General features: G+C 39.8%; 1 protein-coding gene across 6 annotated transcripts in view; it reads right to left on the reverse strand.

Annotated features, from left to right (window-relative positions):
- ACSL4 (acyl-CoA synthetase long chain family member 4) overlaps positions 1 to 16,723 on the reverse strand; it is an 80,273-nt gene that overhangs the window by 10,973 nt on the left and 52,577 nt on the right. For all 6 annotated transcript variants that reach the window (XM_061409418.1, XM_061409421.1, XM_061409423.1 and 3 more), the window contains exons 10-14: positions 8,425 to 8,564; positions 7,259 to 7,431; positions 5,349 to 5,423; positions 2,712 to 2,903; positions 1,016 to 1,130 (exon numbers count right to left, since the gene is read on the reverse strand). In XM_061409418.1, coding sequence (XP_061265402.1) covers positions 1,016 to 1,130; positions 2,712 to 2,903; positions 5,349 to 5,423; positions 7,259 to 7,431; positions 8,425 to 8,564 — 695 coding nt within the window. The remainder of the gene's footprint in view (positions 1 to 1,015; positions 1,131 to 2,711; positions 2,904 to 5,348; positions 5,424 to 7,258; positions 7,432 to 8,424; positions 8,565 to 16,723) is intronic.

Raw genomic sequence — 16,723 nt, forward strand, 5'->3', positions numbered from 1 at the left:
AAGGAAATGAAAACAGGATATCAAAGAGATAGCTGGTTCATGTTCACAGCTGCATAGTCCATGTAATGGACTGCGTGCATTAGTCTATAATAGTCAAGATACAGAAACAAGTGTCTATCAGTGGATGAACGGATAAAGATGTGGTCTATATGTACAATGGAATATTACTGAGCCATGAGAAAGAAAGAGATTCTGCCATTTGACTGCTCTAGATACCTTGAATAAACAGAATCATATGGTGCTTATCTTTTTGTAACTGGATTATTTCACTTAGAATTTCCCTCAGGGTTCATCTATACGGTAGTATGTATCAGAATTTCCTTCCTTATTAAGGCTGAATAATATTCTAGCCAGTCACAAAAAGACAAGTATGATTCTATTTATTTAAGGTATCTAGAGTAGTCAAATTCACAGAAACAGAAAGGAGAATGTTGGTGGACAGGGGGTGGGGAGGATGGGGGGAAGGAGGAAATGTGGAGTTGTTTAATGGATATTGAGTTTCATTTTTGCACGATGAGAAGTTCTGGAGATTGGTTGTACAACAATGTAAGTATACTTAACCCTAGTGAACTGTCTTAAGAATGGTTAAGATGGTAAATTTAGGTTTTGTGATTTTTACAATTAAATTTTTTAAAGGGGGTAATAAAGTCCAGAAAAATAAATCATATTAACATACAAAGAAAGAAAATGGTTCAGTCTCTCAGGCTTTTTATTTAGAAAACTTACACTAGTTGTGTTACCTTCCTAGGAAAATTACTTATGCTAAGTTTCAGTTGTTATGGATGTTAAACCAAGTAACTGTTGTGGCATAGCAAGACATTGTAGGTGGTCCATAAATGGTTAAAATGTCCGGGTTATCTCAAATGACCTTTAAGCTGTTGAATTCAAGAACTTTCATAAAATGTATAACATTCCCCAACTCTGAAAGTTTAATGTTTCCCTTATGATTGTATCAATATTTTCCCAATTATCCTGTTACTGTAAGTATATGAAACAAATGCGACTTTAAAATTACCTTTTGGCAAAAGCACAGATGTTATCAATAAGTGGACAGTTCTTCAGTGCAGCTTCTACTTTCCCGAGAGACACATATTCTCCTGCTTGTAACTTCACCAGATCTTTCTTACGGTCTGTAAGTCATGAAGCATGTTAGCTTACCCACAGTACAGGTATGTACAATTTTGATTTCCTTTCCATCCCACTGCCTTAACCTTTAGTTATAAAGATACTTCTAAAAGCTTGTTATATAGAATGCCTGCTCACACACATCAGTTAAAAAGAAAATGCCTACTTAAAGAAGTACTGGCTAAAATGTTATATCCCACACCAAAAGTTTTTCAATTTTTTATTGTTAAAATGACTGTGCTCTAATAACATGCTGGCACAGGATGGCACAGCGTGGCTAATCATCAGGTTGTCTTATATCCCTACCCATGGGCTGGGAACCCACTCTACATGCCAACAGAGACCACCTTTGATTCTAGCACAATTAAGGATCAAGGGGAAAAAGGCAATGAGGTTGTTACTGGTTCTAAATCAAGCCATGCTTCCAGGAAATTTCCCTGGCAGATCAAACTTCTAGGCGAAGAACCAGCTTTTCTCAGGAAATCTCTAATTCTATTCAGGTCACATACGGGTCCAGAGACAGATTTAAATGGACCACTGGAGATACGACTGAGGAAATTTTATGGCTTTAAAAGGGCCTGAATGAGACCCAACGCTGTGATCGGTATTAGCTAGTCAAATTTTTCACTTTTGCCTGATTAAAGTGAGTAGTGTAAGGGCTATTTTGGAGTAGTTTTGAACTTCAAAGTCTATTCTAGTAGGCTCAATAAAGGCAGTGCCAAGCCAACTGACATTCTCAGAATAGATTAACGTTAAGAACTGAGATGTGTTGGCCAAAAAGTTCGTTCTAAGAGTCTAGGCTAGTTAGAGTCATAAAAGTACTGAGCGACTTTCACTTTTCACTTTCATGCATTGGAGAAGGAAATGGCAACCCACTCCAGTGTTCTTGCCTGGAGAGTCCCAGGGACGGGGTAGCCTGGTGGGCTGCCGTCTATGGGGTCGCACAGAGTCGGACACGACTGAAGCGACTTAGCAGCAGCAGCAGCAGGGAAAATAATGTGTCCACAATGCCTCTTGGGTGGGGAGGTAAATGGTGAGGAAGCCCTAGAATAGGGTATGTTGCAGTACATGGTTATATGTAACCAAATGTAGTTGATGAAAAAAGGAAAAAAACCCACAACCAACCAACCAAAAATCCCTCTTCTGAGCAATTTTTGTTTTCTCATCACCAACTGCTATTTTCCTGCTTTTCAACATGGTATTTAAAAAGAAATGGTTGTTTGCTCATAGAGCACCAATAATAATGCACATAATTAAAAAGTCACAAAGAAGGCACACTTTTAGAAACTTCAAATTTATGTCTGCTCACTCTAATGTTGCTTCTACTACCACTTACTAAGGTGAAAGCACTGCCCTGCTCTAAGCATTTTATACAAACTCATTTCATCCTAACAAAACCCCTGCCAGGTCAGTGTTGCTGTCCCTATTTCACAGATGGGGAAGCACAGACATTAATTAAATAACGTGTCTGAAGTTTAAACCAATGGAACCATCATCAAAGTTATTAATGACTTGATCAATATTACCTTTCATAGTTGTTGAAGCTGCAAAAACTACAGAAAAGCACAAAAAGAGAACACACTGACCGATAATCTGTAAACACCCATCGGGATGGAATTCTCCAATATCACCAGTGCAAAACCACCTTTGGCCATTTTCATCCACAGAATAATCCTCAGCCGTTTTCTCCTCATTTTTAAAATATCCCATGGAGATATTCTTTCCACCAATTACGATTTCACCTCTGGGGTTTGGCTTGTCATGAATTGTATAGCCGCCTGGAGGTCATAAAAACTATTTAGTTACTGTTCCAAAGCAAAATTTACTTGCATTAATTCTTAAAGATCCTTTGCTAATATTTTTTGCTGGTCAAATTTTACTTCACTCTACAGGAGCATACTAGTTAATATTTACTGAGATTTGTGTGAGGACAGAGGGTGACTGTGACTGCAGAAGTACCAACCCATCTGAAACCTTTCAAGGACCATAAAATTTCACACTCAGAACATCATTAAAGCTTCACAGACATCATTAGGGTTCACAGACATCTACTAAAATAAAATCACCCCAAGTAGGATAATATTTGAAGCTATTATAAATAAATTATTAATATTTTGATATCAAATGTGTTTCAAATATATTGTTTTAATCAAAGAGAGCAGTTTGAGAGTAAGTGCTCTCAAAGGCAACACCATGAAGTAAGAAAGTGTTAGTCGCTCAGTCATGCCCAACTCTTTGCAACCCCAGGGACTGTAGCCTGCCAGACTCCTCTGTCCATGGAGTTCTCCAGGCAAGAATACTAGAGTGGGTAGCCATTCCCTTCTCCAGGGGATCTTCCTGACCCAGGGATCGAACCTGGGTCTCCTGCAGTGCAGGCAGCCTCTTTATCACCTGAGCCACCAGAGAAGCTATGAAGTGAGAGGGAAACATTATTTTCTTCACTTTGCCTCTGGTCAGTCATGGCTTTAAAAGTGAAAACACCGAAATCATTGACAATGAGTAATGAAACATTTTATTACACTCATTACTTGTTTATTACTGAACAAAGCTTACTCTAAGGAAAATACACAAAAATTCAAATTGATAAACTGAGATGCTGGTTAGATTTTAAGTCATAAAAGAATTAAAAGCAGAGTTCTTTCCAGCTGTTAGCTACTCTTATAAATTTAAAACAATTCAATATTTTAATATGACAAAACTCACTGTATGTAAAGCATGAACATCATTTGTATTATATAAAGCAAAGATTCTTTCATAGCAAGGAAAACTCCAAACATGGACCCACTCCCCACAAAACTGACATTAAAGCCCAGTACCAGAAAAATCAGAAAATAAAAATTAAAGGCAAAATTATTCTTACCAAGTTTTATAATATACCTTGTTTCTCTGATTCCACTGCTTAATAAATAACCCACTGACTACAGCAATTTTGATGCTGATGCCCAATATACATAGACACACAGCCCCTATATTTTTTCAAATTTTCATTCTAAAGCTGCAAAGGCACTACCATGGGAGAATGAAGTCTTATTTCCAAGATGTAAAACACCTGGGGATGAAACTGGCTTTTCAACATGGTATTTAAAAAGAAATGGTTGTTTGCTCATAGAGCACCAAAAATAACGCACATAATTAAAAAGTCACATAGGAAGAACACTTTTAGAAACTTCAAATTTATGTCAGACAAAGCACATTCATTTTCTTGGGTTTGAACAACCTAAGGGATATGTACAACAAGATAACTGGTCCTTTAAAATTTCAGTCTATGACTCCATCCTAAGGTGAATATTCCCTTTTTAAATGTTAAGCTTTGATTTTTTCTTAACAGACAATAATATTGTACTATATCCATCAAACTTGCTTAGAGACTAAAACTTAACTATCCCATCCACTATAAAGAAAAGGCAATTATGTAATGTAATAGAGATGCTGAATGTCGCTACAGCAACAATCATATTACAATATATAAAGGTACCAAAATAACATGTTGTATGTCTTCAATTTACATATTATATACCAAATACAGTAAATTAAAAATAGAAGGAAATCTTAAACTTTTTAATTACTCTTCATTTGGCATGGCTAGGTTGTTAATTATTTTGCAGTTAATGAATATGCTTAATGTTTTTTCACAATTTCATCACAGGAAGATTGCCTTACTTTTGCCTTCAGCTGATTTATAGAAAAGGATTATCACTAATGTCTGTAAAGCACAGGTCTCTAAGTGGTTCACCTTCTACAGTTACTTATAAAAATTAAACTATACAAAGATAGACAGTGGATTCTCAACTATAAAAATGTTTGCTGGGGTCAAGAGCTAAGAAGTTGGGGGAGTGTGTGTGTGATTAGTCACTGTATCCCCTGAAAACCTGGGGTTTCATTTCTCAGCCCAAATCTACTCACTAGCAATCTCGAGATTCAAAGGATAGGATAATATATCCTTCTCTGAACCCAGGGAATGCCCCATTAAGAACGTTTTCCTTTTTATCATCCATCAAGTACTCCCAAGTTCAGAATCTTCATGCCTAGATTCTAGAGATTTTCTTTTTCTATTGGGAACCTAATGATGTTACTGAAGAAAAAGAAAGCACAAAAAACAAGCAACAGCAAAGGCTCACTTGCTACCATTGACAACCTAACACTTTTAAAAAAATGGAAGTCTAGAGGCTCGTGGTGATTTTCAGCATATCTAGAAACACTAGAGTTTGTCATAAAATGCTTACCTTCCTGCCAGTCTTTTAGCTTAATTTCACAGCAAATAAGAGGGGCCCCAACTCTGCCAGTGGTATAGTCAGTAACTATAAGGGAAAGAGTAACAAGGATATTAATTAGTGCATGACATTTCACTGATGATATTGTTCTTTTGTAGTATGTGATTATTGCGTGCATTAATCAAGTATTTATGGACAACTTATTATGTACCTTAGCATTACATTAAACATTGTGAGAAAAACACATTAAAGGTAAGGAGACCCTGCCCTCACCAAGCTTACAAACAAACTACCTGGAGAGAAAAGCACATTAAATAATTTGGAGCACATTTAAATAGTAAACTGCATGGTTCTGAAGGTGAGCACACTAGCACCTTGGAGGCTAGAAAGATCAACATAAAATGAAATGGCTGGGAAAGAAGAGTTGCACGTGAGAAGATGGCTGGGACCAGACAGCAAAAGGGGCATTCCAAGAGAAGGGAACAGAAAATACAAGATAGAGAAGATTGGCTTGTCTGGAGAAAAGAACCCAGGTGTATACACAGGTGGGAAATAATGATGAATAGGTACAATGGTGCCAGGTTAGAGATGCTTGAAATCTAGGTTCACCAGGTATGAAGCAGTGTTTGATGTGGACATGTCTAACAGAAGAATACAGGATGAAACAGAAGTGATATAATAGAGGCAGACACAGCAGTTGAAAGACTGTTACTTTAGGACATGGTGAAGTAATAAAAGGTGAGATGCCAAAGGTGGCAGCCAGGGGAGGGAGCAATCCAATGAAAAACATGGGGAGATCGAGTGAAATTTAAAGATATTAAAAATAAACAATCCAATGACTTCAAAGCTAATGCCCTGAATGGTTTTATCACTGACTCGATGGACATGAGTTTGGGCAAGCTCCAGGAGTTGGTGATGGACAGGGAAGCCTGGTGTGCTGCAGTCCATGGGGTCACAAAGAATCGGACACGACTGAGCAACTGAACTGAACTGAATAACACTGTCATACACAATCTTGCAATGGACAGATGGTTTTGGACAATGGCACTGACTTTGGACAGGAGTTTAAAGTGAAAGTGAGATAACAAAAAAGATTGCTCTACTCCATTGTTTCACAACCCAGGGATACTTGGCAACAACTAAAGATATAATTCATTGTCACATCATCTGGCAGCTATGTAGCAGCTAAACATCCTACAATATGCAGGAGCAGTCCCAACAATAAAGAATTATCTGGTTCAAAATCTCAACAGTGCTGAAGTTGAGAAACCCTGCTGTAGGCTGTTGAAAATAACAGAAAAGAAAGCAAACAAGAAGTCAGGATAGGAACACAGGTTCAAGAGGGAGCACAAAAGTGTAAAAGCAGAAACTAATACAACATCATAAAGCAACTCTGCTGCTGCTGCTGCTTAAGTCACTTCAGTCGTGTCCGACTCTGTGTGACCCCATAGACGGCAGCCCACCAGGCTCCTCTGTCCCTGGGATTCTCCAGGCAAGAACACTGGAGTGGGTTGCCATTTCCTTCTCCAATGCAGCTCTACTCCAATGATAATAAAAAAAGAAAGCTAGGAGAAAAAAAAAGTGATACCTAATCCAAGAGTGCAGTGCTCTGAGGAAGTGATCATTTTAGAGAGAGATTATGAGACCAGGGTAAAAGAACTTTGAGGACTGACAATGTGTCATAAATATTTATGAGGCTGACAAATAAAGGGTACACATGACTCAACTAAAAGTTTCTAAAACTAAAATATGTAGATTTGCACTGAATCCAATATTACTTAAGAGGCATAAAGTCACCACGGTTCCCAATAGCAATTATAATTATATAATTATTTGCCATGTTAAAAATGCTTACGTTCAAACAAAACACTGTAAAGCAACTATACTTCAATAAATTTTAATTAAAAAAAAAACAAACTTACCTTCAGTAACTGTCCCAGCACCACACGTTTCTGTTAATCCATAACCCTGACCAACTGGGCAGCAGAAGCAGACATTCATGAATCGCTGTGTCTGCGGAGACAGGGGTGCTCCACCAGACAGCATCATACGGACATTCCCTCCCAGCAGAGCCTTCACTTTTTTAAACAGTATCCTTGATAAAAAGGGGCAATAAATGATTTTTAAAAATCTTTTATTGGAAGATAATTGCTTTACAATATTGTGCTGGTTTCTGCCATACATCAACATGAATCAGCCACAGGTATACATATGTCCCCTCCCCTCTTAAGCCTCACTCCCATCTCCCATCCCATCCCACCCCTCTAGGTTGTCACAGAGCACTGGGTTGAGCTCTCCATGTCACACAGCAAATTCCCACTGGCTATCTGTATTTTAATGTATGAATAGATTATTCTTGGTGACTCACCAAGCGTCATAATTCATAGCCTCTGGAAAAGATGTCTCAACTTTGGTTGAACATCTAAATTTTGGGACCATTGTGATAATGAGAGGCGATCAAAGCAACAACTAGTAACACCTTAAAAAATGCTAGAAAAACTCTGAAAAATGCAAGAAGAAAACTGTACAGTGTTGGGAAACTGCTTTGACACATAGTAAATGAAAGAAAAGGATGACGTCAATGGAAAAAAACGTAATCTTTGGAACATTTTGTCATCTATCTTATTTCCCTTCCAATGAAAAATGCTTCCTCATCTTGACTCCCCAGCACTACATTTAAAGTAACCATTATATTCATATGCTTAATATTTTATGAATACAATAAATCAGAAACCTTCACACAAAATAAATATTGAAAATCACTTTTTTAGTTAGATGACTTTTTTCTCAACTATCTTGAGAAAAAGTCTACTCTAGTTTTTCTTCATGAGACCAAATTTTATAATTAAATCTTAAATATGTACACCAATTATTAAAATTTGTTAAACTGCCAAGATTAGAGTTCAAGGTTCTCTGCTTGCTATATAAGCAACAAAGCTTAGAAGTGAGTAAGAGAGAAATTCAATGTTATGATCATGGTGGTGATGCTCAAACTAAATTAACTTGTCATTTACTTATTCATCTTCCAGATATTAAAACACAAAAATATTTAAAAGCTCAAACTACAGAGTCTGTGAAATATACTTACAGATTGCAAAGTGGTGCATCATATCCCTTTTTAATCTGTTCCAATTTGTAATCATACCCTATCTTGAACAGAGTTTTCTGAATATAATTCATCTCTTGGACTTTGCTCATAACATTCTTATAAATTCTATCCATGATTTCCTGAAAGGTAAGCAATATATTAAATAATACGAAAAGAACTACATGAACACTGAGATAGCCTTTAGTCGAAAATACTCTATTTACAAAATCTTAATAGTCTTTAACATAATGGAAATATTTACTTTATTAAAGAATTAATTTCACTAACTTGTTTACTATTTCAAAAACACTAAGAGCAAGTATAGGGGTTTCTTCACTTCTTTACACTAACTTTATCTAAAATTTCTTACAAGAATTCCCTGGAGGTCCAGGGGTTAGGACTCAGTGCTTTCACTGCCACGGCCCTGAGTTCAATCCCTGGTCGGGGAACTAAGATCCTGGAAGCCACGTGGTGTGGCTAATTAATAAATCTATTGAATGGAAGTGTTTTAAACATTGACTAAATTGATGTTTTTGAACTGTGGTGTTGGAAAAGACTCTTGAGAGTCCCCTGGACTGCAAGGAGATCAAACCAGTCCATCCTAAAGGAAATCAGTCCTGAATATTCATTGGAGGGACTGATGCTGAAGCTGAAGCTCCAATACTTTGGTCACCTGATGAAAAGAACTGACTCACTGGAAAAAAAAACCCTGATGCTGGGAAAGACTGAAAGCAGGAGGAGATGGGAACAACAGAGGATGAGATGGTTGGACGGCATCACCAACTCAATGGACATGAGTTTGAGCAAACTCCAGGAGTTGGTGATGGACAGGGAGGCCTGGCGTGCTGCAGTCAGTGGAGTTGCAGTCAGACATGACTGAGTGACTGAACTGACTTGAACTGAAAGTATAAATAATTCGTCCACATGTAACATAAAAATAACTTTAAAATATTTCTTTTCTTTTAAATATATTGACTTGTTCTCAAACAGCACTAAAACATCCAACAATGTTGAATATAATCATAATGTTGTTCTTACTGCTACCTTGTAACTCTCACAGCCTGGCAGAGAGTTTTACAGTTTCTTAAAATTATTTCCTTATACATGAGGCATTCCTATTCCATCTTAATAGAAGCTAAGTTAACAACAACAACAAAAGGATTCTTCCTCACAGCTCTTTGGAAAATTAGAAGTAGTTCAAGGTTTGGGATATACTAACTCCCAAGCTAATACGTAGAAAACAGAAAACAAACAAAACAAACCAACCAAGCAGTAAAAGCCCCAACTATCACTATATCACTAGATGATGTTTTTTTGGCATTACTTAGCACAAATCAATAAGAATTATTACATAAAGCATACACATGTATACCTAATTTAAATATTTAAAATAGCAAGTAATGTAAATTCAGTTGTGCTACAATGAATAACTCTATGGATGGCTCTTTTAATGCTAGAACAGAGTCATTCTCAAATGAAGACAGCAGAATCAGCCCTTACACTATACTCAGTGAAAGGAGTCAGACAGAAAAAGCCAACTACTGCATGATCTCGTTTATATGTGAAACATAAGAAAGCCGAACTCATAGCAACAGAGAATAAATTGGTGGTTGCCTGTGTCTAGGGGGTGAGGGAAATGGGAAAATGTTGGTCAAAGGGTATAAACTTCCAGTTGAACAAGTCTAGAGATCTAACGTACACCATGGTGACTATGATCAATAAGATTGTATTGTATACTTGAAAGTTGGTAAAATAAAATCTTAAATGTTCTTTTCATAAACACACAAATAGTAACTATGTGAGGTGATAAATGTTTTAATTAACATTGTGGTAATCATTTTGCAATACATATGTATATCCAATCATCACATTGTAGACCTTAAACTGACACAATGCTGCTAAGTCGCTTCAGTCGTGTCCAACTCTGTGCAACCCCATAGATGGCAGCCCAACAGGCTCCCCTGTCCCTGGGATTCTCCAGGCAAGAATACTGGAGTGGGTTGCCATTTCCTTCTCCAATGCATGAAAGTGAAAAGTGAAAGTGAGGTCGCTCAGTTGTGCCTGACTCTTAGCGACCCCATGGACTGCAGCCCACCAGACTCCTCCATCCATGGGATTTTCCAGGCAAGGGTATTGGAGTGGGGTGTCATTGCCTTCTCCAAAATTGACATAATGCTATATGTCAATTATATCTCAATAAAGCTGGGGAGGGACGGTTGCATGGCAACTCAGGTATGGTACAATGTTGTTTCTCTCCATTTCCTCAAAAAGAATCACTATTGGATACACTGAAATCCTTCTTTATATCTGTGATTGAGAAATCCCAAAGACTCTCTAAACGGATTTTAACATCCTATAACTATTCCTCTTAAGAAAGTGTATGGTATGCAAATGACAAACCATGTAGTACAAGTACACCTAAAACTAATATAATACTATACCTTAACTCAGAGAAGGCAATGGCACCCCACTCCAGTACTCTTGCCTGGAAAATCCCATGGATGGAGGAGCCTGGTAGGCTTCAGTCCATGGGGTCGCTAAGAGTCGGGCACGACTGAGTGACTTCACTTTCACTTTTCACTTTCATGCATTGGAGAAGGAAATGGCAACCCACCCCAGTGTTCTTGCCTGGAGAATCCCAGGGACGGGGGAGCCTGGTGGGCTGCTGTCTATGGGGTCGCACAGAGTCGGACATGACTGAAGCGACTTAGCAGCAGCAGCAGCAGCATACCTTAACTATATTTCAATCTAAACCCCCACCAAGGTAAATAAATTGCACCATGTGTATCCTACCAATAAATCATGTATCAGTTCAGTTCAGTTCAGTCACTCAGTCATGTCTGACTCTTTGTGACCCCATAAATTGCAGTACGCCAGGCCTCCCTGTCCATCACCAACTCCTGGAGTTTACTCAAACTCATGTCCATCGAGTCAGTGATGCCATCCAGCCATCTGATCCTCTGTCATCCCCTTCTCCTCCTGCCCCCAATCCCTCCCAGCATTACGGTCTTTTCCAATGAGCCAACTCTTCACATGAGAAGGCCAAAGTATTGGAATCTCAGCTTCAACATCAGTCCTTCCAGTGAACACCCAGGACTGATTTCACTTAGAATGGACTTGTTGGATCTCCACGCAGTCTAAGGGACTCTCAAGAGTCTTCTCCAACACTACAGTTCAAAAGCATCAATTCTTTGGCGCTCAGCTTTCTTTACAGTCCAACTCTCACATCCATACGTGACCACTGGAAAAACCATAGTCTTGACTAGACGGACCTTTGGTGGCAAAGTAATGCCTCTGCTTTTTAATATGCTATCTAGGTTGGTCACAACTCTCCTTCCAAGGAGTAAGCATCTTCTAATTTCATGGCTGCAAGCACCATTTGCAGTGATTTTGGAGCCCCCCAAAACAAAGTCTGACACTGTTTCCACTGTTTCCCCATCTATTTCCCATGAAGTGATGGGACCAGATGCCATGATCTTCGTTTTCTGAACGTTGAGAGTTAAGCCAACATTTTCACTCTCCTCTTTGACTTTAATCAAGAGGCTTTTTAGTTCCTTTTCACTTTCTGCCATAAGGGTGGTGTCATCTGCATATCTTAGGTTATTGATATTTCTCCTGGCAATCTTGATTCCAGCTTGTGCTTCATCCAGCCCAGCATTTCTCATGATGTACTCTGCATATAAGTTAAATAAGCAGGGTGACAATATACAGCCTTGACGAACCCCTTTTCCTATTTGGAACCAGTCTGTTGTTCCATGTCCAGTTCTAACTGTTGCTTCCTGACCTACATATAGGTTTCTCAAGAGGCAGGTCAGGTGGTCTGGTATTCCCATCTCTTTCAGAATTTTCCACAGTTTATTGTGATCCACAGAGTCAAAGGCTTTGGCATAGTCAATAAAGCAGAAATAGATGTTTTTCTGGAACTCTCTTGCTTTTTCGACGATCCAGCGAATGTTGGCAATTTGATCTCTGGTTCCTCAGCCTTTTCTAAAACCAGCTTGAACATCTGGAAGTTCACGGTTCACGTATTGCTGAAGCCTGGCTTGGAGAATTTTGAGCATTACTTTACTAGCATGTGAGATGAGTGCAATTGTGAGGTAGTTTGAGCATTCTTTGGCATTGCCTTTTTTTGGGATTGGAATGAAAACTGACCACTTCCAGTCCTGTGGCCACTGCTGAGTTTTCCAAATTTGCTGGCATATTGAGTGTAGCACTTTCACAGCATCATCTTTTAGGATTTGAACTAGCTCAACTGGAATTCCATCACCTCCACTAGCTTTGTTCGTAGTGATGCTTTCTAAGGCCCACTTGACTTCACGTTCCAGGATGTCTGGCTCTAGGTGAGTGATCACACTATCGTGATTATCTTGCTCATGAAGATCTTTTCTGTACAGTTCTGTGTATCCTTGCCACCTCTTAATATCTTCTGCTTCTGTTATGTCCATACCATTTCTGTCCTTTATTGAGCCCATCTTTGCATGAAATGTTCCCTTGGCATCTCTAATTTTCTTGAAGAGATCTCTAGTCTTTCCCATTCTCTTGTTTTCCTCTATTTCTTTGGATTGATCGCTGAGGAAGGCTTTCTTATCTCTCCTTGCTATTCTTTGGAACTCTGCATTCAAATGGGTATATCTTTCCTTTTCTCCTTTGCTTTTCACTTCTCTTCTTTTCACAGCTATTTGTATGGCTTTCTCAGATAGCCATTTTGCTTTTTGCATTTCTTTTCCAATGGGGATGGTCTTGATCCCTGTCTCCTGTACAATGTCACGAACCTCCGTCCATAGTTCATCAGGCACTCTATCTATCAGATCTAGGCCCTTAAATATATTTCTCACTTCCACTGTATAATCATAAGGGATTTGATTTGGGTCATACCTGAATGGTCGAGTGGTTTTCCCTACTTTCTTCAATTTAAGTCTGAATTTGCCAATAAGGAGTCATAATCTGGGCATCGGCCAAGAGGAGCTACCCCACGCCTGAGGTCAGGGGCGGTGGCTGGGAGGAGCTATCCCACACCTGAGGTCAGGTGCTGTGGCAGCAGGGAGGAACTACCCCACGCCTGAGGTCAGGGGCAGGGCTGAGAGGAGCAACCCCACGCCCAAGGTCAAGGGCAGCGGCCAAGAGGAGCTACCCCACGTCCAAGGAGCGGCGACTGAGCAGGCGCAGGAGGGCCGAGAGGAGCTACTCCACGTTCAAGGTCAGGAGGGTCAGCCATGAGGAGACACCCCTCGTCCAAGGTAAGGAGCAGTGGCTGCACTTTGTTGGAGCAGCCATGAAGAGATATCCCATGTCCAAGGTAAGAGAAACCCAAGTAAGATGGTAGGTGCTGCGAGAAGGCATCAGAGGGCAGACACACTGAAACCATAATCACAGAAAACTAGTCAATCTGATCACAGGGACTGCTGCTGCTGCTAAGTCGCTTCAGTCGTGTCCGACTCTGTGCAGCCCCATAGACGGGAGCACACCAGGCTCCCCCGTCCCTGGGATTCTCCAGGCAAGAACACTGGAGTGGGTTTCCATTTCCTTCTCCAGTGCATGAAAGTGAAAAAATAAAGTGAAGTCGCTCAGTCATGTCCGACTCCTAGCAACCCCATGGACTGCAGCCCACCAGGCCTCTCCATCCATGGGATTTTCCAGGCAAGAGTACTGGAGTGGGGTGCCATTGCCTTCTCCAACAGGGACCACAGCTTTGTCTAACTTAATGAAACTAAGCCATGCTGTGTGGGGCCACCTAAGACAGATGGGTGATGGTGGAGAGGTCTGACAGAATGTGGTCCACTGGAGAAGGCAATGGCAAACCACTTCAGTATTCTTGCCTTGAGAACCCCATGAACAGTATGAAAAGGCAAAATGATTAGATACTGGAAGAGGAACTCCCCAGGTCGGTAGGTGCTCAATATGCTACTGGAGATCAGTGGAGAAATAACTCCAGAAAGAATGAAGGGATGGAGCCAAAGCAAAAACCATACCCAGTTGTGGATGTGACTGGTAATAGAAACAAGGTCCAATGCTGTAAAGAGCAATAGTGCATAGGAACCTGGAATGTCAGGTCCATGAATCAAGGCAAATTGGAAGTGGTCAAACAGGAGATGGCAGGAGTGAACATCGACATTCTAGGAATCAGAGAACTAAAATGGACTGGAGTGGGTGAATTTAACTCAGATGACCATTATATCTACTACTGTGGGCAGGAATCCCTTAGAAGAAATGGAGTAGCCAACATGGTCAACAGAAGAGTCTCAAATGCAGTACTTGGATGCAATCTCAAAAATGACAGAATGATCTCTGTTCGTTTCCAAGTCAAACCATTCAATATCACAGTAATCAAAGCCTATGCCCCAACCAGTAATGCTGAAGAAGCTGAAGTTGAATGGTTCTATGAAGACCTACAAGACCTTTAGAACTAACACCCAAAAAAGAGGTCCTTTTCATTATAAGGGACTGGAATGCAAAAGTAGAAGTCAAGAAACACCTGGGGTAAGAGGCAAATTTGGCCTTGGAATACGGAATGTAGCAGGGCAAAGGCTAACCGAGTTTTGCCAAGAGAATGCACTGGTCATAGCAAACACCCTCTTCCAACAACACAAGAGAAGACTCTACACATGGACATGACCAGATGGTCAACACCGAAATCATGTATAAGTCATTTAAAAAAAAAAAAGGTTGGGTGGAAAAGAGCACATGGGAGTGAGGCAGATGTGTGAGAACTACTTTCACCACTCCTTCCAACACTAGATACCAGTCACAGATACAGAAAGGCCTTAATGAATAAAGAACTCAACACAGTTGCAACACACTGGCAGGGTTTATTGTTAGCACATTCAGTCACCCTTTAAATCGACCTAATAATATTACATGACATTCAATAGTCATTACTTATAAGTAGTGATTTACTGTGAATTCTCATCATGTACGTGAATATTACAATACTAAATGTATCTTTTATTCTGACTCAGGAAAGAAACTGAGAAAATAGTCTACCAGAAACAATTCTCAATAAAAAGATTTTTTAAGGCTTATTTAAAGAGGAGTGGAAAGAGCTAAGGGAACCAATAAGGTATGGTGAAGCATCAGTGAACTAGCAACATAGGAGATGGTTTACTATCTCTAGGTCTGAAGAAGTGAGAGGAGAGAAGTATTACTAGAATCTGATGGAGGACCATTGCCATGGGAAAGACCTGGTTAGAGCCAATAGGAAAGAGACTATCCAATGAGCACTGGCAACAACTACCAAAAATGGCAGCTTAGCAGGGAAGAGGCAAAGTCAGTAAATAGGTAGACCTCTCTCTCCGTCCTCTGATCTCTCATGAGCACCAACAAGTGGCTAAGCCCCACCAGAAATCAAAACACGTGCAAATCCTCCTGGAGTTATCCTCCCAAGACACAAAGTAAAGAATGAAAAACAGGTAATTAAAAGATACACAGCATATCAGCTAACTGTTGTTTATCTTTCAGGCCTAAATTCAAACATTATTTCCTAGACTCCTCGGTCCTTCCCCCTCCCTAATTATGTCCTCCGATACGGTTTCCTAAGAACTTCTGGGTAATAAACCCAACATACTGTTTCCCAAAGACAATCGTAAATAGACAGCCACAGTGGTTAAGAAGTCTCTGCCATCACAGTTCAAGTTTTAATTACCATCTATGGGCTCTGTGACCTTTGGCAAGTATTTTTTTTTTTCTTTATACAAGGACCCACCTAGCAGAGTCGGACATGACTGAAGTGACTTAGCAGCAGCAACAGCAGCAGAGTCTTAGAGAGGATTAAGCAAGATGATCCATCTAAAGCACTTAGCACAGTGTCTGGAACATAGTTAAGTACTGTGAAACCTATTATCAGCATTTTATGATGCTTTTAATCAGAAGACTCTCTTTTCAGTTTGTAAACTTGCTGAATTCTACAGCACCGCCTCCTCCCCCATCTTTCAACCTGGCTTCCTTTCCTCCCTTGAAATCTTTGCTTGCATTTAAGGGCTTCCCTGGTGGTGCAGAGATTAAAGCATCTGCCTGCAATGTGGGAGACCTGGGTTCCGTCCCTGGGTCGGGAAGATCCCCTGGAGAAGGAAATGGCAACCGACTCCAGTATTCTTGCCTGGAGAATCCCATGGACGGAGGAGCTTGGTGGGCTCCACGGGTCGCAAAGAGTTGGACACGACTGAGCGACTTCACTTCACTTTCTAAATAAAAATGCAAATGCTACTCTGATCGAATACTTTGGTTATTTTGGTAATTTGAAGGTAAAAAAAAATTATCTTCCATCTGTAATTCTTAGAAAAACTTGGACTGAACACTTCATTAT

The sequence above is a fragment of the Bos javanicus genome, chromosome X, assembly GCF_032452875.1.
Source record: "Bos javanicus breed banteng chromosome X, ARS-OSU_banteng_1.0, whole genome shotgun sequence".
NCBI lineage: Eukaryota > Metazoa > Chordata > Mammalia > Artiodactyla > Bovidae > Bos > Bos javanicus.